Here is a 20,167-nt window from a genome sequence, read left to right as displayed (position 1 = left end):
ATTGCTGCCCGTCTCAATGTCTATCATGCACTCCTCAATGGTTGCCACAAATGTTCTCAGTTTCAAACTTCTCAGTGTTTCTTTTCCTGACGCCCAGCCTGTCTGGTTTCTCTCTGTCTTTCTCCATCGACTGCCGAGCTTTTTTATACAGAACAACTTGGCCTCTTTTCATTAGTATCTCTCTTCTCCACGATAAAGCCGAGCCTGGGAGTAATCAAGCAAACAAGAATCCTTCCCTTTAAAAGGAGAAAGTGGAGAGTGTGTGTATATGTGTGTGAAGATCGTAACTGAATTACAGAAGGGGAAGGACCACCATTATTTTATATTAGCGGCAGCACACTTTTCTTATCATGGAACACAGTGTTCTTTAGAAGCATAGTTTAAGAATCACTGTTTGACAAGAACATTTCTTAAACTGATGTCGTCTTGAGGAACTTTAGACCTGTGGCTATAGACCAGGACCACCCCAAAGAGAACAAGCAAAGTCTGTGTACTCAGAGATTGCTATAGCTGGGGAGTCGCCCATCATCATTTGTGTTTGGTGGAGAGTCAAAGTCAGGTAGAGGAGGTGGAAAATTTTGACTGTAGACAAAAGGAGAGAGTTTCAAGTATGCCCTGGTTGGTGCTCATTGGTACCAGGAAGATGAAGGTGGACTAAATAGAAGCCTGGCATCCTACGTGATTGGTTAGAACATGTGTGGTTTTTTCTGGTTGGTCCTAAGTTGGGCCGATTGCTACAGAGGTTGTGATTTGGCTTCCTGGATTGATTGCTACAGAGGTCGTGGTCCAGAGTTCATTTTTTATAAATTGTCTGGCCATTGTCCATTTGAAATGAGAGAACTGTGGAATCATTAATGGTTCCCTTTCAACCTTCCCAAGCAACATCATCAGCCTGGGCCCCTCTCTCCTCCTGCTCAGCTCCTTTTCTTCTTTGAGTCCCAATCAACTTTCCAATCCCTAAAACAGATCTAGAAATCTGTTTAGACAGAGCTAAGAAGTACTAAGGGTAGATGAGCAGGGCTTTGTGTTGATTTGATGTGAGTAGATTGAGGATTCAAGGATAGCTCTAAGATTATAACCAGAGCTACGAGGAGGATCTTGTTAATTAGCTGCAGGTAAAGGAAGAATCCGGAAGAAATAATCATTATGTGAGAGAAGATGATGCACTCAGTTTTTAGGCATTTTAGTCTGAGATGCCTCCATGAAGATGTTCTATAGAATCATACATCAGGAAACTGTAATACCATTTTAGAGGTGTGGAGACTGGCACCTGGAAAGAGATGGTTCTAAGTTTATATGCCAAGGCAGGGGCTGGAGCAGGCACCTCCGTGTTTTGGTGATCCAACCACTACATCCACAAAATACAGGATGGAGAATGAGAGGTCTGGACTGGAGACCCAGTAATCCAGGAATCACCAGCATTCTATCAGAGGCAGTCAGCAACTGTTTTGTGCCTTTAACACATATGTCATGAAGGCAGAAACCATCTACCAAAGATTTCACAACAGACCCACAGAAGTGAAAAGTAAATGATTAAAGAACATAGGCCTCAAATCGTGATACTTTATCTTCTATTTACAGAGATGAAAGTACACAAAAAAAAATAGTTAATATTTAAGCACTTTTATATCTGCATCTCTCTTTTTGGTAGAGGAAAGCCACTTTGGTGGTGCCGGTGAGAATCAGCCACAATGATTTCTCCACTGCTCATCTTATTCTCCAGTTTTTTCTACCATGTGGCTCTTGCAGGACGGAGTAAGTACTCTTTGCTTTTGCAAAAATAATTGATATATCCAACACCCTAGTATATGCAAGGGGTCACTAATAACAACTTAGATTCTCTTTAGAATGGATGCTAGAGAGACTGGATTGATACTTATTCTTTAATATTGCCACGTTTAAAGTTTCTCCATAAGAGAACCAATTTAAGCTTCAGCGTACTCACCTGTAAAATGGGGATGATGATAGTACTCTTCAGTGGGTTGTTGAGGAGAGTGGTAGAGATATGGTACATATGAAGTATTTGGCACAGGACTTGTTATAGTTATTATTGGCAGCATTAAATAGTTTTCATTGCTGTGCTAGCTGAACTTAAAAATGCAAACATAGATTTCTTAACCAACTGCTTTCTGCTCTATTTCAGCCTGTCCCAAGCCGGATGATTTACCATTTGCCATCGTTTCTCCCTTAAAAACATCCTATGAGCCAGGGGACCAGATAGTGTACACCTGCCAGCCGGGCTATGTGTCCCATGGAAACATGAGACGATTTACCTGCCCTTTCACAGGACTTTGGCCCATTAACACGCTGAGATGTAGACGTAAGTCAGCACCAGCACCCTCTCACACATTCTCTCCCCTCATTTGGATTCTGCACATTTTGGGGGGATAACCCAGGGTGCGGTGGGCCAGCAAGCTACAGAGTGCAGGGCTGCGAAGAAATGAGAGGGTGTCGGGGCTTCTCCATGGAGGAGGAGACGAAGGGCAGTAGGTATTATTTAAAGAGGAAGAGATGAGCTTGGCCTGGAAATAGGGGAGATGTGAAAAAGAGACCTGGTATGATAAAGGGAGATGAAAACACTATAGAAGTGAAAACATCCTCTGAAATTTAAGCAGACGCATGAAAAAAATAAAACACGAGGAATCATCATATTTTGGGACTTTGCCTCAAGATGAGAGCAGAATAGTTACTGAAAAAGCAACATTTTGTTTAAATTATGTCTATGTTATATGTTATATTTATAATAAAATAGACATAATATATATTATATTAAATTAATAATATAATACAGATTATATACATATAGATCTCTATTGATTTATAGTAGATGGTTGATATTTTAGTTAAATTTATTGGGATGACATTGGTTAATAAAATTATGTAGGTTTCATGTATACAATTCTATAATACATCATCTTTATATTGCATTGTGTGTTTACCACCCAAAGTCAAATCTCCTTCCTTCACCATATTTTTGATCCACTTTGCCTCTGGTGAACACTAAACCTTTGTCTGTGTCTGAGTTTTTATTTGTCTTGTTGATTTGTTGCTTTCAGTATTATATTTCATATATGAGTGAAATCATATGGTTCTCAACTTTTTTCATCTGACTTATTTCACTTAGCATAATAATCTTAAGATCCATTCGTGTTGTCACAAAAGGTAGAATTTCATCTTTTCTTATGGCTGAGTAATATTCCTTTGTACATATGTAGTACATCTTTATCCAATCATCAACAGTAGGACTCTTTGGTTATTTCCATTGTTTGGCCACTATGAATAATCCCGCAATGAACATAGAGATACATATATCTTTATGAACAAATGTTTTCAAATGTTGGGGGTAGATACCCAGAAGAGGGATTGCTGTGTCATATGGTAACTCTATTCTTAATTTTTTTGAGGAAGCCCCATACTGTTTTCCATAGTGTCTGTATCCATTTACATTCCCATCAGCAGTGTATGAGGGTTCCATTTCCTTCACATCTTCTCTAGCACTTGTTGTTACTTGTCTTGCTGATAATAGCCATTCTAACAGGTGTGAGGTGACAGTAGATGGTTGCTTTTATTCATTCACATAGTTCTGTGATGATCATGCTGGCATAATTTTTGACACTCGAATACTGAATAATCGACCAGATGGGATTTCTAGCAATTTTATGTAGAAGTTAAGCACTAAAAATAACTATATGGACCTATCTGGGCTCTGGTTATTTTGGTCATTTGGAGACGACCATTGTGAAAATTACATATGTTCATATAAATGATTTTAATATACTTTTTGATTAAAATTGACCACACATAATTTTTAATGAAAAACCACTATAATATCATTAGAGAATTTTTTTCTTTTAATCAGCCATAACTCTGGAACACTATTTCATTTTTTCAGTTATTTTCCATGCATATATTTTTGCATTATTGCACAGAGCAGATACCATTTTGTGTTTTTTCTATTTTTATCAGCATATCAGAAACATTGACTATGTCGCTATGGTTTTCATAATCGATATTTTATTGGCTGCATTATAGTTCAACTGTTGACTTACCACCATTAATTAAAATAATGCCCTGATAGTGAACATTTAGACTGTTCCATTCTTATTCTTACAGGTAACAGTGTAATCACCACCTTAGTGCACATATCATTTGACTTTAGTTATTTTCTCAGAATGGTTACCAATAAAGTTATCGGATCGAAAAATAGAAATGAGTTTATATATTTTTTATTTTAATAGAAAATTCTATAAATAGATATTTACCTTTTTATCTTTAAATCACAGCCAGAGTATGTCCTTTTGCCGGAATCTTAGAAAACGGAGCTGTACGCTATACAAGTTTTGAATATCCCAACACGATCAGTTTTTCATGTAATGCTGGGTAAGGATGGGTAACTGAGTAGCTGTGCCCTCAAGCTAAACATCACGACTGGCCCATATTTTATTTCTAGCCTTTACACTGGACTCGCTGAATACAAATCACTGAATATGAATGTGCAGTGGTGTTGAGGGGGTGGGGTAGAGGGTAGAGATTATGACAACTAGTGAAATATATTTAATTTTTCTGCTCCTGATTAGTTACTTATCTGAGGATGTACATTGAAGTGACTGAAACTAGATGACGATTCCTTATAATCTCTGGATGAAATCTTGGCTTGAGGGTTAAAATACTTTAGGAATTAGATTTGGGCTTTAGTTATGAGGCTAATTTGATAGACTGACCTGGTATTCCCTAGAAGAGAATTTTATGGAGAAGGTTGGGAGTATGATAATGTAAAACAGAGTTCTCTTAAATCACCTAATGCAGCACAACATCCCCAGGAAGAAAGCACTTGTAGTCGGTAATATAGCTCATCTGCCTTATCAGAAAAAGATGCCACCGGTGACATAGTAATAGCATGTTAGTTGTAGATTAGGGCAAAATTTTACTGAGGATCCTTGTTTGGGATTGGAGATTAAGAAATACTATGTGTGAAAAAGAAATGCAGTTCTTTCATCTGAAACAGTAATTTGTTGATGGTTCTGATGACAAACAATATTGAAAACATTGGCTTCAAGGACGGAATGTTCCATTTTCCATGGAAATAAGACTGCATAGCTTTTTTGTTTCTCTGTTTTCAAATCTGAAATCTTTTTTTCAATTACAGTTGACATACAGCATTACATTAGTTTCAGGTGTACAACATAGTGATCAGGCATTTATATAATTACAAAGTGATCATCCCAATAATAGACTGCATTGCTTTTTACACATCCATGTCACTAGGCTCTCAGAAAATGAATAGTAGAGATTACTCGGTTTGATTCACTTTTGTGATCCTGAAAAGAAAATGGTTCTTTGCTTTATATAAGAAGCAGTTAATTTAGCTAGCTGGTTAGAAATGAGGGATTTGGGGGTTTGGCTTCTACACCCACCACCAGTGGAACCCTCCCCGCCCCGCCTGATTCTTCAGCGATTCACCTGGAGCATTAGATTGGAAGGCTTGATGAGCCTTAGATGAGTGTTAGGCTCCTCGGGAAAACAACATTATAAAACGGGAAAGAGGTCAATAGTATTAATCTGAAGCAATGCACAAAGGAGAAGACATTTGAGATGCTCTCGATGGATTATTTTCCTGCTTGATGAATCACATTTTCCTTTTGCAGGTTTTATCTGAATGGAACTAATTCTGCTAAGTGCACTGAGGAAGGAAAATGGAGTCCAGACCTTCCTGTCTGTGCCCGTGAGTCTGTGGGTCCCAGTTATGGGGAAGGTGACCAGTTGGTTTTAGCCTGGTTTTAGCACTGTAAATTCCATGCCCCAGAAACGCTTCAGTCTCAGCTCTGTGAGATGATTGGTCACCTTTATGGGGGAGTGTTCGTTCTGATAGCATCTTACTCTGGAGGATGGAACAACTGCTTTGGAAAGACAGAAGGGAAGCATGCTACTCATGAACACGTTTTGTATCCTCCACCTGATGGAGCCAGTGGTTTCTGGGTTTATTCATTCTAACACTCCCATGATGTTTGGGCAGGAGCTTGGATGTGTGTGGCATTGGTCTACCAGGGGCCGCCACCAATTGACTAGAAGAACTTTTGGAAACAGTGAGATCAAACACCTTCTTTCCACTCTGGAACCTCATTCATTCATTCACTCATTCATGTATTCAATAAACATGTACTGAAGGCCTAATATGTGCCATCTCCTGTTCTTAGCTGTGAGGCTACGAAGCTAAGGGAGACTTAGCTCTGCCTTAGTAGTGATAAGGGAGACAAGCAAGGTCGCCATCACGGTAAACTTAGAGCCCATCGAAAGTCTCTGCATCCTAAAAGCTGATTGAGTTTCCTCTAAAAGTCACTGATGATTTATTTAGGGGACACTCAGCTGAGCCGCCAGGGTAAGCTCTGGAGTTTACTTAAATAGGGAGGGGCGTCCTTATATTACCTAACTTGTGATTTATGTAAATCTAATCTTTGACCAGGAGGCCCAGGCATTACAATAATAGTTATGGATTTTTAACATTTCAATGAGGTCTGTCTTAGCAAAAGCAAGTAGAAAAGTAAAGCAATTTAAAATAAACAATCGTTTAAAAAATCTAAACTACAAAAAAAAAGGGGGGGATAAATTAAGTAGAGTTTTTTACTCAGCAGTAGAAATCACCATGGGTCCTATAAATAGTTTCCCTTTTAAAGCAGATTTGTATCTATTTTGTAAAGTCATTTTTTCTTTTTAGTTACAAACAGACTACTTTAGCTTCAGTCTGACTGGGCGCATCTCATTCTTCAATGTACACACAAATCACCTGGGCATCTTGTTAAAATGCAGAGTCTGCTTCTTGGTTCTGGGATGCGGTTTGAGCTTCTGTATTTCTAACAGGCTCCCGGGCAATGCTCATGCTGCTGGTTTGTGAATCACACTTTGAGTTGCAAGGCCCTAGACAATCCCAGTTAAATCACAGGTTGGTCTGCACTGACTTCCATTAAGTTTGTATAACTTTCTCTGGACTTGTTGAAACTCCATGTTAGTCAGGTTGGGATGACAATCTATACCGTTTCTCTGTGTAAAGCTCCTTGTATAAGCTCTATACGTACAGATTGCAAAAGGAGGAGGTATTCGATAGGAAAAAACAAACCTGAACTAGCAGCAGAACACAGATGTCACAAGTACTTTGCACCAAATTGCTGTCATCAGCGATAATTGCAGGATGATCCTTCGGCAATGTCCTCCACCAATTCTGACTTCCAGAAACATCTTCCAAGGTAGCATTTGGATCAAAAATTTTATGGAAACCTAACCATTGTGTTATTATAAAAGGAAAATTAGCAGCGGTGAGACTTAAATTTACTTCATTTTTTTAGTTTTTCGACTGGTTCGGACCTTTGATTTTCAGATCGTATTTTCTTATTTGGCTTCTACAATTGATGGCTTTTACTCTGGCAACTGATCAAATTTTGCATTTTCTCAAGTTAATCTTCAGATTTTTTTTTTTCCTTTCTGGAAAGAATATATTTAAAAGACTCCACCATTTTCATACAAACGATAGATTTTTCTTTTTCCAGCTATGACCTGCCCTCTCCCTCCCACACCTAAGTTTGCAGAGCTCAGTGCTTATAAGTCATTGGCTGGGAACAGAACCCTTTATGGAAACAGGGCAGTGTTTAAGTGTTTGCCACACTATGCCATGTTCGGAAACGATACTGTTACCTGCACAGCATCTGGAAATTGGACTGAGTTACCAGAATGCAAAGGTAAGTGCGAGGATAAGAGAAAATAACTACAACAGTGCAATTCCCATTTTTGAAAACTATTGAAAATTCCGCTATTTATACTATGTCTTATTGAACAAACTTTTTAGAAGTAAAATGCCCTTTCCCATCAAGACCAGACAATGGATTCGTGAACTATGCTGCAAAAGAAGCACTTTATTACAAGGATAAAGCCACGTTTGGTTGCCATGATACGTTTGTCTTGGATGGCCCGGAAGAAGTAGAATGTACCAAATATGGAAATTGGTCTGCCCAGCCAAGCTGTAAAGGTATGAAATATGGTATAAAATGGTATAAAATGTCTCTGAATCAAAGGATCACCTTTATTTGTCATTTTCTTGTTCCAGTCGTTTCCTCCTTGCTGCTCAGACTTGCTTCACAGCTATTGACATGTGAAATACTTTAGGCTTAGGACTCACATGTGCATGGGGAAGCTTCATGCTTAGCAAGCTTGTTTAAAATTAAACTGTATGAAAGAAACAGATTTTTGTTGTGTTGATAATATGGTGGAAGTTTGTGTAGGCTTTCTATAATTGCCTTTAAGTCTTTGCCTAGGAGCACTCATTTCTGCTTTGTTCTAGTTGAGACTTCTCATTGTTGCAAAAAACAACCACGCATTCAAGGTGGTTCCAGGAAAAGGGGACTTATAGTGAATGGGCAACAGGCAGTCAGATGGACATTGAGGAAAAGGAATGAAACACAGCTGGTCCTCCTAAAACTTAAGAGTTGAAAGTCAGGAACAATTGCTACTTTTTTCATATCTCCATGGCTGCGTAGCCTCTCTAATCTCCCTGTTTCTCTGCTTACTCACCTTGAACCTGGCTCGACTCTATATTAGGACCTCTCAACTAAAGGATTCATCACTAGCTGGCATCTTTTCCCTGAGATACTGATTCCTTTTGAGTTGGATGTCTATCCTTTATTTGGTCAGTGTCGGGTACATGCAGAAAACAACAACCTAACACTATATTTCTGCTCAGGTTTGCCGTGGGCTGGACAGTGTAAGCTGAAAAGGAAATTAGGTATAGCAGGCAAAATGACATATGACTAGTGTCGTAGGTTGGGGTCCCCTAGAAGCAGAGCCTGAGACAGATTCTGTGCAGGTGATTTATTAAGTGAGTGTCTCAGGAGAAAGGGAGTGAGGCAGGTAGGATAAAGTAGGACACTGGTTTTCGAACGTCACTGTGCATTGGAATGTGTTTCTGAGTAAGTAGATCTGGATAGGACTTGAGAATTTGCATTTCTACCAAGTCCTCAGGTGATGCTGATGCTGCTGATCCAACTAAGTTTTGGACAAGTATGTGGGCTCAGCTAGAGTCCAGCCTCAGTTTCATGCCCCTGGGAGCTCCGGACCATGAATTCTACCCCAGAGTCGATCCCACTAAGAGGCAAGGGACATGCATTTCGTATTCCAACGTCAGTCAGCCATTGGCTATAGGTTGCTCCCTTTCCTGACCCTGAGGGTGGGGGGTCGATTCGATCGCCTCCTGGGAGTGGTAGCTCACTTACGGCTGAAGGCAGTTTTCAAAGAAAGGAACACATTTGCGAGTTGTCATCACAGTGGCTGGTGGGTAGGAGCACTAGCTCAGTCAATGGATTCTGAGTGGGCCAGCGTAGGCTTATATGCAATGGCAATATCTGGTAGAAGTTCTTTTTTGCTGAAGCTTCTGCTCTGACCTTCATGTGTGGTTTCTGTAGGGGAAGAAAAGGCCATCTTGGAATCCGTGATTAATGGTTCTATTGATAAAGAACTGTTAGCAATGATACTGGTGTGATTAAGTTCAGTCTTGAAATCTTGTCTTGAGCAGTTTATTTCAGGTGTACTCATCTACTGGCTCAAATACTTCATTCTCTTTAAGAAACGCTAGCAGAACTCCTAAGTCTTGACTACAAATATTGTCTCTTTCAGCATCTTGTAAAATATCTGTTAAGAAGGCTACTGTGATATATGAAGGAGAGAGAGTAAAGATCCAAGAGAAATTTAAGAATGGAATGCTGCATGGTCAAAAAGTTTCTTTTTTCTGCAAAAATAAAGAAAAGAAGTGTAGCTACACCGAGGATGCTCAGTGCATAGATGGCACCTTTGAAATCCCCAAATGCTTCAAGGGTAAGTAAGTCCAACGCTGGAACTTTTAGCTCCGACTTCCATTCGCCCCTCACCATAATCGGTACCTTTTTACATAAATGTAAGAAACCACGTCAATTTGACCATTGGATATTTAAAAAAGAGAGGCGGCAGAAGGATTAGCAAGATGAAGCAGTGAGTTTCTCCACTTGCATAAACATTTTCCTTTTCAATTATTTTCCTTAAAACTCAAGGTGGTGGTTTTATTGATGAATATTCAAGTGAATTATGCCATCTTATATAATTGAAAGTTAAGTTTGAATAATAATAATAACAATAAAGGGAATATTGAATATTAATAATATTTACCACCTCTTGGTCCTAAATGATAAAGAACGCACCCCAAATTACAAAGTAACTCATGGCAATGGCGATTGGTTTAAGACCTAACATTTTTTTCCTTCCTTCAGCAATTCCTAGAGTTTGAAAAGTACCCACTATTCATTAGAGCCAAATATTTTAAGGAAAATAATTATATTTGTGTGACATAAAGAAGTTTATAATGGCCAGCATTTACAGCTGCCACCCTTTTAAGTTTCAGGTTGGGGGTTAAGTATCTTTGTCGCTATGAAGGAAGAACCAGCAGAGGCTGAAGCTGTTGTTGGCTCTAGGTTTAGAAATGCTCAAGAATGTTGACAACTCTACGTCAGTAGGCTGCAGAGGACAGAGTTGGGAGCAGATGCAGAGAAGAAAGGGGTCTGTGAAGTGGCCATCTAGAGAGAGAGAGGGAATGATAACTTGTAAATAATACCCACCTCATAGGTTTATTATTAGACATATGATGCAGGATGTGGAGTAAGTGCTCAACCCATGATAGTTATTATTATAATTGTAAATAGTTAGAAATGCACTGAATAAATTGTTATTGTTCAAAACACGGCACAGCCCTGGTGCGATGTTAAATACCAAAAGTAACAAAGCACTGTAAGCCTAATACAAATCAGTGGAAAAAATATTAGAAGAGGGCAATTAAAAAACAAACAAACTGAACAGAGCTTTGCTGACGTATTTCTTCAGGCTATTCTTCCTCAAAGTCTTCAGACAGATGCAGCTCTGTTAATGCATTAGGAATAAATAAAGAGCCGATACAGGGTTTTTGTTTTGTTTTGTTTTTTAAATCTTGATCGTCAGAGTTATATATAACCTTTTATTTTCTCTCTTGGAAATGAGTGCCTTTTCATTTCCCTGATGCTTTCTCGTGTCACATAAACCTCACACTGAATGGTTTCATTCATATAATTCAATTTATTCTATACATTTGTAAAATGTCTTTGATTTATTTAGTTATTCAACAAATTTAAGAAACTGTTTCTCTTAGAATGTTTATCTTTTTCTTCCCAAACAGAACACAGTTCTTTGGCTTTCTGGAAAACTGATGCATCCGATGTAAAGCCATGCTAAGCTGGTTTTTCAGATTCAAAATTAAATATCATACTTCTATCTCTGTCCAAGGAACCTAATGGAAGTAGAAAAATAAACTGACTGAATGTGTGGCCTCAGTTATTGCAATGTCGCTCCTCACAGTGGCTTACTTTTCATTAAAATATCTGGTTAAGAACCCCAATATTTGGAACATCGGCTTTTCATGGCTGTGGAATAGAAAGTGTAAACAATTATCTGAGTAACCCAGCTCTCTTCTCCCACATTCTACTCTCAAATGTTTTCAACTAAAAAACTGTAATGCAGTATCTTTCATAGAATGGTCTACAGAACCCTGCATCAGTATCTGCTACTTATGACAAAGAAAAAATTCTATGTCCCAGAATTTCTGAGGATGGTCCAAAAATCTGCATTTGTGACAAGGTCCCCGATAATTTTTTGTATTTTCAATTTGAGAAGTATGGCCATAAAGGAATAAACATGATGTTCTAGGTCAATAGAACTGGATTGGAACCCTTGAGGTTTCGTTTACAGAATCTTTCCTAAAACATCTTTTCTTACCTACTAAAATTCCGTGATCCATCGCGAAATCCATCTTTTATTTATATGCTATTCTCTTGCCCTTCTCTCCTTCTGTAATATATGCTGGAAAAACTGACCTTCTCTAAGCCTGCACCATAGCAGCTGAATATTACTGGGGGAAAAAAAAGAAAAACACAATCCTGCTAATAGGCTCCACTTTCAATTTGTGAACACAAAGCATACATAAGCCCTCAGCTCTGCCTGGCAATCGTATCATGTTTATCTAGCGTGTTCGCTCCCCTGCTCTGCAAGATAGCTATTTCTCTTCTCAGTCCTCTTCAAGCGACCTTCCCTCTCCTCACTGTCAGTGATGACCTTGCTCCTTATTTCACTGGAAAAATAGAAAAAGACCTTTTTTTTTTTTTTTTGTCTTGTCACTACCAAATGCATCACCTTGTCAGTATCTGTGCCAGGTACCCTTGCCCTCCATCTTGTTACGATGGAGTAACTCTGAGATCTATTTTTCAATCTCTCCTCCAACCCTCTCTCTAAGTATTGGAGCCTGGGTTTGAAGAGGATGTGGTGTCTCCCTAAACCAAAAAGCCCTATTTCAGGATTTTGCTGAACTCAAGGGAATCCATCTGGATTTCCTCTCTTAGCACAAAGGTTTTAGAAACACTGTTTTCTTTAACTGGCCGCATGTTGATTTAAAAACCGACCTCCTCTTCATTCCACCTCACAGCTCTAGCGATGGAAAGAGATCAGCAAAGGTTTATAGCCTCTCTCCGTGCCCTATACATAATCGCTGAGTTTGCTCCAGAAAAGGAGAGAATATATTTCTCTATTATCCTTCCTTTTGTTGCAAAGCCTTTCATAATTAATTCTATGGTATCAACATTTTAAAATATATAGAAGCCTTTTTTAATTGCTCACCTTGTCTCAGCTCATTTGAGAGAGAATGGACAGGTAGAGCAGTGAAGGTAAGTAAGGAAGATTTCCTCTGGCATCTTGTGGGTGGTTACCGGGGGCCTTCCTAATACAAGCCTGAGCCCTAGGACTTTTGCTCCATCTCCGAAAGGCCCCCTATAAAAGCTCACAACAGGGTTCCGTCTTCTTACACAATTACCATTCCCTACTCGGAACAACTAAGATAAATAAATTCAGAATTTTTGAAGTCTTGTATAACTCGGCTCACACCCAATGAAAGAACATACTTGATGGGGGATTTTTTTTTTTTAATTTAAGTATTTACTAGCTATGACCTATCTTCGGGGTGTAACCAGGAGGGCACAGGATCAGTCAGAATGGATTGCAGTCCTGGACTGGGGTTTGGGAGTTGGTGGGGTCAGTGCTGGAAGCTTCCTGATGTCCCAGGCGTGACCCTTTTGTTGTTTGACTGTGGGAAAGATGGGGAGAGGGTCTTATGCGAAAAGCTAGTAGCCTCCTGGTTGGCACTCAGTGCTTGGGCAACAGCTATTTACCAACTGGTGTAAAAGCTTTTCAATATTTTAACACACTGTATGTTTGGCCATGCCGGCTTTCAAGAAGGATTTGGGACAACTTAATGCTGAAAGGATATAAACAACATAAAAATAAATCATACACGCCAAAAGCAAAATAAAACAAGCGCACAGATTTTGTATTTTTTTTTATTGTTACACCATTTTTAAAGCTATTTTTAAGAGCAGTTTTAGGTTTACAACAAAATTGAGAGAAAGAGAAATTTCACATATACTCCCTGCCCCCACGCATGCCCAGACTCCCTCATCGGCATCACTCATTAGAGTGAGATATATATATTTTTTTACCAAACATAAACTTACATTGACGTATCATCATCCAAACTCCACAATATGGTTTAATTCTTGGTGGTGTACATTCAGTGGATTTGGATAAATGTATAATGACATATATCTGTCATTTTAATATTAAAAATCCTCTGCGCTCTGCCTGTTCATCTACCCCACCCCCACAAACACTGATTTTTCTATGGTTTCCATAGATTTGCCTTTTCCAGAATGTCACAGAGTTGGCATCATGCAGTGTTCTGCCTTTTTAAACTGGCTTCTTTCCTTAGTAATACACACATACGGGCTTCCTCCATGTTATTTCGCGGCTTGCTAGCTCGTTTCTTAGTGCAGAATAATATTCCACCTTCTGGATGTACCAAATTATTTATTATCCTTTTACCTACTGAAGCACATCTTGGTTGCTTCCAAATTTTGGCAATTATGAATAAAGCTGCTATAAACATCCATGTGCAGGTTTTTGAGTGAACATAAGTTTTCAACTCCTTTGGATAAATACCAAAGAAAATTGTTGCTGGATCATATGGTAAGAGTAGGTTTGTTTGTTTGCCTATTTGTTTATTGAGATATAATCGACATATAGCATTGTATTAGTTTCAGGTGTACAACATAATGATTTGAGATATGTATCTATTGCAAAATGATCACTACAATAAGTCTAGTTAACATCTATCACCACACATAGTGATACTTTTTTTCTTGTAATGAAAACTTTTCAGATCTATTTTCTTAGCAACTTTCAAATATACAATGCAGAATCATTAACTATAGTCACCATGCTGTATGTTACATCCCTATTTATAACTGGAGGTTTGTACCTTTTGACCACTTTTACCCATTTTGCCCAGACTATATTTAATTTTGTAAGAAATCGCTAAGCCGCCTTCCAAAGTGGCTGTACCATTTTGCACTCCCATCGGTCATGAACGAAAGTTCTTGTTGCTTCACATCCTTGCCAGGTTTGTTGTCAGTACTATGGATTTGGATGTGTAGTGGTATCTTGCTGTTTTAATTTTAATTTCCCCGATGGCATATTTCATATGCTTATTTGCCATTTGTATATCTCCTTTAGTGAGATGCCTGTTAAGATCTTTGGCTCATTTTAAATCTGGTTGCTTATTTTCTTATGAAGTTTTAGAAGTTCTTTGTATATTTTGAATAACAATTCTTTATCAAATACGTCTTTTGTAAATATTTTCTCCCAATCTTCTCATTCTTTTTGATATTGTCTTTTGCAGAATAGAAGTTTTTAATTTTAATGAAGTTTAGCTTATCGATGGTTTGTTCCATGGATCTTGTCTTTGGCGCCGTATCTCACAAGGCATCGCCATACCCAAGGCCACTTAGATTTTCTCCTATGTTATCTTTTAGGAGTTTTATAGTTTTGCATTTTACATTTCATTTTATGATCCATTTTAAATTAATTTTTATGAAGAGAGTAAGGTCTTTGTCTAGATTTTTTTTTTTTTTTGGCTCATGGATGTCCTGTTGTTCCAGTGCCATTTATTGAAAAGACGGTCTCTGTTCCATTGTATTTCCTTTGCTCCTTTATCAAAGGTCAGTTGACTACATTTATGGATCTATTTCAAGATTCTCTATTCTATTCCATCAATTTTGTTGTTGTTGTTTTTCTTTTGCCAATACTACACTGTCTTGATTACTGTAGCTTTAGGTATGTGTTTGGAAATATCAGGTGTTCAGAATGCTAAAAACTCCGAAGCCCAGCACTCCTGTTTTAAACCTACAGTACATCTCTACCTCCTCCCACTCCAGCACATTCCACAAAGAAGTGCCTGGAATATGGCGAGTTTGTTGAAGGTGGCTTTTTGCACTATTTTGTTTATTGGAAGACCTATTTGGCTGCTGGATAGGCTTGGGTCTCTGAAAAACAACCAGAGCAGACTTCAGAGCTTAAGCCATATTACCAAGTCCTCTAATTTAATGATATTTTCACAGAAAGAGAAAAATTTGCTATTTTTGAAATCCGTAGAGGCAATTAGGATGAGGAGGAGCCCATCAGCAGAAACTATCCATTTGCAGCCCCTCTGTTTAATGATTATGTGGTCCATTTAATCCCATAAGTAGTCTCTCTTTTCCAAATGTTGTCTTCTTAAATGCTTAGATCACCGGGTTGCTTGTCATTGAAATTGGGCTACACCTTCCTAGCCACAGGATGCGGTGTTTTCCCCACTGACTGACAGTCCAGGAAGCATTACCCTCCTCCTCCCACAGACAGCCTGCTGAAGAAAGAGTGAAACTATAACTACAGTTGCTGGTAATCATCCTATAAGTTAGCGTGGCTGAATTTCATCTTCTCATCTTCTATAATGCTACTTAACCAGCACCTGCAGACCCTGTGACCCCTGTAAGCCAATATGGCCAATGAGGCCCTCTTCCAGGCAGGTGGGTTCCTGGATGTCCTTCCCAATGACCAGTTTTCTTCTCTTAGATTATGACAGGATGGCTTCTAAATACAAAGGTGCCCGTGTTTTAATTTGTCTCTCATGCTATAACATAGTCCTGCAAGAACTGGTTTATAGTACAGAAAATGACTTCTCTCATTTGTAAGACATCGACTGATCTTTCAATAGATGGGGTCTCAGAAATGAGAAATGAAACCCCAAACTCAAAAATAAGTATTCACCAGTGAAATCTCCCACTGGCTAGCCTGAAAATTGTTCCCCACCTTAATTCCTAAATAAAAGATTAAAAAGATTAAAAAAAAAAAAGGAATAAAAGAAAACAGATTAGGGTGTGTGCCTGTGTGCCTGTGTGTAGTTGTGCACATGGGTGAGTGTTCATCCCTCGTGTGTGTATGTGTGTACGTTGTTTGTGTATATTCTGTGCGCGTGAGCATGTGTATGAGCATGTGTATGTGTGCATGTGTGTGTGTGAATGTGAGATGGATGTGTGTGCGTGTGGTATGACCAGGTCTTTGTGTGCTAATGCTGCCTCCTAGTGGCATATATCACTCACAAGACAGTTGAGAACGAAAAGATGACTTGATAGAGAAGTTTCCTTGTGTCAAGCACTGGGTAAAAATGCCTACATATCTTACCTTCCTTAATACATACTATCTTTCCAATCATGCCATAAGGAAGGTAAAGAAACCAAAGCTCAGAGAAATTATGTATATTGATTTACCTGGGTCACAAAGTGACAGGACCAGATGTCCAAATGTCAAAACTGTCTTTTCTATCATTCTTAGACTGCTAGTTAAACTATGAATTTTCCCAGTGGCTTCCTGAAAATAGCTGGACTCTAAAGTTGGAATTTTACAGCCTACCAAGGAGTGATGAAACAGGCTGGTGGAGAGATATTTGTATAGGTGCGGCTATGAAGTGCCCCATTAAATGGTTGCTAGTTTGTATGGATATTGGCTAGGGCAATATGTATGTTATTGAAGAAGGAGAGGAAGGAAGAATAGTCAATTTATCTCTGTTAATAACCTTGAGCATGGATTACCCAAGAAGGCAGGACAGAGAAGGATGTAAAGGTGAATGTGGCTTGGTTCTGGGGTACGGAATGAATCCAGAACCCTTGTGCTAAAGGCACTCTTATTTTATTTTATTATTTAGTCGTGAAGAAAATAAAGTATGCCTCGCAATTCTCAGTTCCTACTCTTTTTATACTAACTACATCTACTATGCAATATAGTTCATATTTTTGTGACCTGTAAATAGGAAGTTCAGAATCATTTCCTATCCAATTTAAGGGATTTACTGGCTGCAGGATTATTCTGATATTATCTCTAATGTGTTTACATAATAATGATCATTCTTGGTATTTATAAATTGCAAATTGCTTTCCATTTAGATTGCTAAGTCATTCATGTATTTCATTCCAATGACAAAGAGTATCTTAAAAATGCAAATGGTGAACCACTGACTGAAATTTGATTATTTAGAAAATCAGCTTATGTATAAGTATTGTGTACAGAACCATTGCTAGTTTTGAAAAATAAATAAAATGTGGAAAGTATGTATATCATGTCAAATTCCAGAAAATAGACAAAGGGCTAAAGAGATACTTTGTAGAAGAATAAAAGGCATAGAATATATTTAATATTTCAACTTTTCTAATAGTGTAAAATGCAAATTTTAAAAAAAGTACTATTTTCATACATAAATTAGCATAGATTAGAAAAGTTGTTGATGTGAGAAAGCCACTTTCAGGGATTGTTGACTGGAATTGCAAATTTGCAAAACACTTCTAGAAAGCAATTTGACAGTACTGATCAAAAGCCTTTTTTTTTTTTTTTTTTTGCCTATAGGAATACCTTTTATGGAGATAGCTAAAACTTCAATCAAGATACATATATTAAAAGGTATTTATTTTAATATTATTTTGAAGAGCCAAAAATTACTAATAACTTAAATATCCAATCACAGGAAAATAATCAAGCAAATTTGTTACATTCATGTGCTAGCCTAATAAGTAGACATTAAGATGATTTATATATAACTTTATTATATATAAATGCATACTTATGTTAGTAATACATATATATTTATATATTATATCTTATTATTTTTATTATATATATGACTTGAGAAAACATGTACAATTGCTAATAGTGGTTATTCCAAAATGGTAGGATTACACATAATTTTTATTTTCTTCTTTAAACCTTTCAGTGTTTTCCAATTTCCCTATAATAGCATTAAAGCTTTTATAATCTGGGAAAAAAACACAATTCAAGAATTTGTCTAGGAAGAAAAATTTCATTTCTCTTTATCATTGACTCTTGATTATTTTTGATAGTAAGTAGAAATAATTGACTGATAACCCACCAGTGATTCAAAGTCACTAATATTTGTTCTTGAGTCTTGTCTTACATTTTTGTGTATTGTTCACAGCCCTTCAAATTACTGGGTGAAGTCACATTGGAGCTGTTCAAACCTTAACTCTACAATGTTTTAGAGGAGAAAAATACAGTGAATTTCATAATTTTGTGTCTAAGTCATTGTTTTCCAAACTAGTGCTATTTTTGGAGAGATTCAAGGATATTTAGGAAGTAAAACTGACAGGACTTAAACCATCTTTAATTCCTTCACTTAGACAATCATTGTCCATATTTGATTTATATTCTTATAAGTTGTTTTCCTTTCTCTGTGTGTATGGCAAGTACATAAAATGGTTAATGGTTTATAAAGTATTTTGTAACTCACTTTCTGTATTTATTAGTACAGACTTATATTCTTGGTATCTATCTTCCTGGCAATTAAAGTAGGCAAAGAATGCTTTTCGGAAATATTTAAGTTTTATATGTATATAATGTAAAGTTAAGAAAAGTTACTGTATCAGATTTACATTTGACTTTGTAAAACAGAAAACTCAAATAACAGTGGCTTAAACAAAATGGAGGTAGATCTGCTATAGTTACTATACTTTTATAGAGCAGGAGTTTAAAATATAGAGATCATCAGATTTAATACTTATAACAAAGTGCAGGCCTAGTTCAAATTACATATGAATAATTATTATCTTTATAATTAGCAAAAGATCACATTTTCTCATAGAGAATAATTGAATTCACATTGTTCAGTATTATCTAGACTAATTCTTAATTTTAAGTTTATATCTTGAAAATAAACAGATCCCTTTCAACAGGAGAAGTGTAGCATAATTAGCTTCCCACATGAAAGAAAAAAGAATTTATTTTTTAGGGTCATGTTGATACTATCATTATCAATTATGTTACCATTTAACTAATTTTTAAAAGTTGAGACAAAATGTTATTTGTTTTTGAAAGGAAACTTACTTTCATTTAAGTCATTTGTAGCTGATAGGAAATAATATTTTCAATGGAAATAAAATTTAAACCTTAATACCTTTTAAAAATATAAAATAAAACTACACTCAGTATATATTTCCAGTATATATTTTCATAACTGACTTTATAATCAAATTAGACCAATTAAATTCACTCTTGTAGAAAGAAATTTGGGTTCAGAAAAGTCGGTCTTCCAGGTCTCTTGAATGGAAGATTTGCAAATCAAGGGGCTGTGGGTTGGCCATATTCTCCACAATAGTGCAGAGAAAAGCACAATAGACCAACCTGCATTCGTACTTTAATTCAATAAGCATTTGTGGATTGTCTCTACATGCTGGACATTCTGCAAGGTGCTGGGTCTACAATGGTGAACTCGACGAATCTGGTCCCTGTCCTTATGGAGTTTATGGACATTGAAAAAGAGATAGTTGATCTTAGTTAACATTCAATTACAAATTTTGATAAATACAATGAAGGAAAAGAACAAGGGGCTTTGAAAAAGAATAATGGGTGTTTTGAGAATTAGTGAAGGACTCTCTAAGGAAGTGACATTTCAGCTGAGGTGAAGAGCAGGGTGTCAGAGCCTTACCGGTAGAGGGAACATCCCCTTAAGATATCTACACATACTAGGTGTTCGGTGAATGTATATTGAGCTGACAAATTATTATTCATTACCAAATAACTAGATGTAGAAGTCATATTAATTGGTTGTCATAAAAGTGTGACCATAAAACATTAATGTGAAACTGTATTTGTCAGGTCACGCAAGCTTGGGGCTGTATTGCAACAGCTACAAAAGAGTATTTATCTG

General features: G+C 37.3%; 1 protein-coding gene across 1 annotated transcript; it reads left to right on the top strand.

Annotated features, from left to right (window-relative positions):
- Positions 1-1,593: 1,593 nt before the first annotated feature.
- Positions 1,594-11,430, top strand: APOH (apolipoprotein H). The gene is made up of 8 exons (XM_039859333.1): positions 1,594-1,755; positions 2,144-2,320; positions 4,284-4,380; positions 5,646-5,722; positions 7,539-7,727; positions 7,835-8,014; positions 9,655-9,852; positions 11,216-11,430. Exons 1-8 carry the CDS (start codon positions 1,692-1,694, stop codon positions 11,269-11,271), a joined length of 1,038 nt encoding a protein of 345 aa, XP_039715267.1. The 5' UTR covers positions 1,594-1,691; the 3' UTR covers positions 11,272-11,430.
- The last annotated feature ends 8,737 nt before the right edge of the window (positions 11,431-20,167 follow it).

Source organism: Pteropus medius, unplaced genomic scaffold (genome assembly GCF_902729225.1).
Source record: "Pteropus medius unplaced genomic scaffold, Ma_sr-lr_union100, whole genome shotgun sequence".
In the NCBI taxonomy this organism is placed as follows: Eukaryota; Metazoa; Chordata; class Mammalia; order Chiroptera; family Pteropodidae; genus Pteropus; species Pteropus medius.
Note: the sequence above shows the minus strand (reverse complement) of the source record. Positions and strands in the feature narration are given on the sequence as shown.

Excerpts from the sequence above, each read along its gene's own strand:
- APOH (XM_039859333.1), top strand. The coding sequence starts at position 1,692 with ATGATTTCTCCACTGCTCATCTTATTCTCCAGTTTTTTCTACCATGTG. Across the intron at positions 4,381-5,645 it reads AGTTTTTCATGTAATGCTGG|GTTTTATCTGAATGGAACTA; the intron begins GTAAGGATGGGT and ends TTCCTTTTGCAG. Across the intron at positions 9,853-11,215 it reads AATCCCCAAATGCTTCAAGG|AACACAGTTCTTTGGCTTTC; the intron begins GTAAGTAAGTCC and ends CTTCCCAAACAG.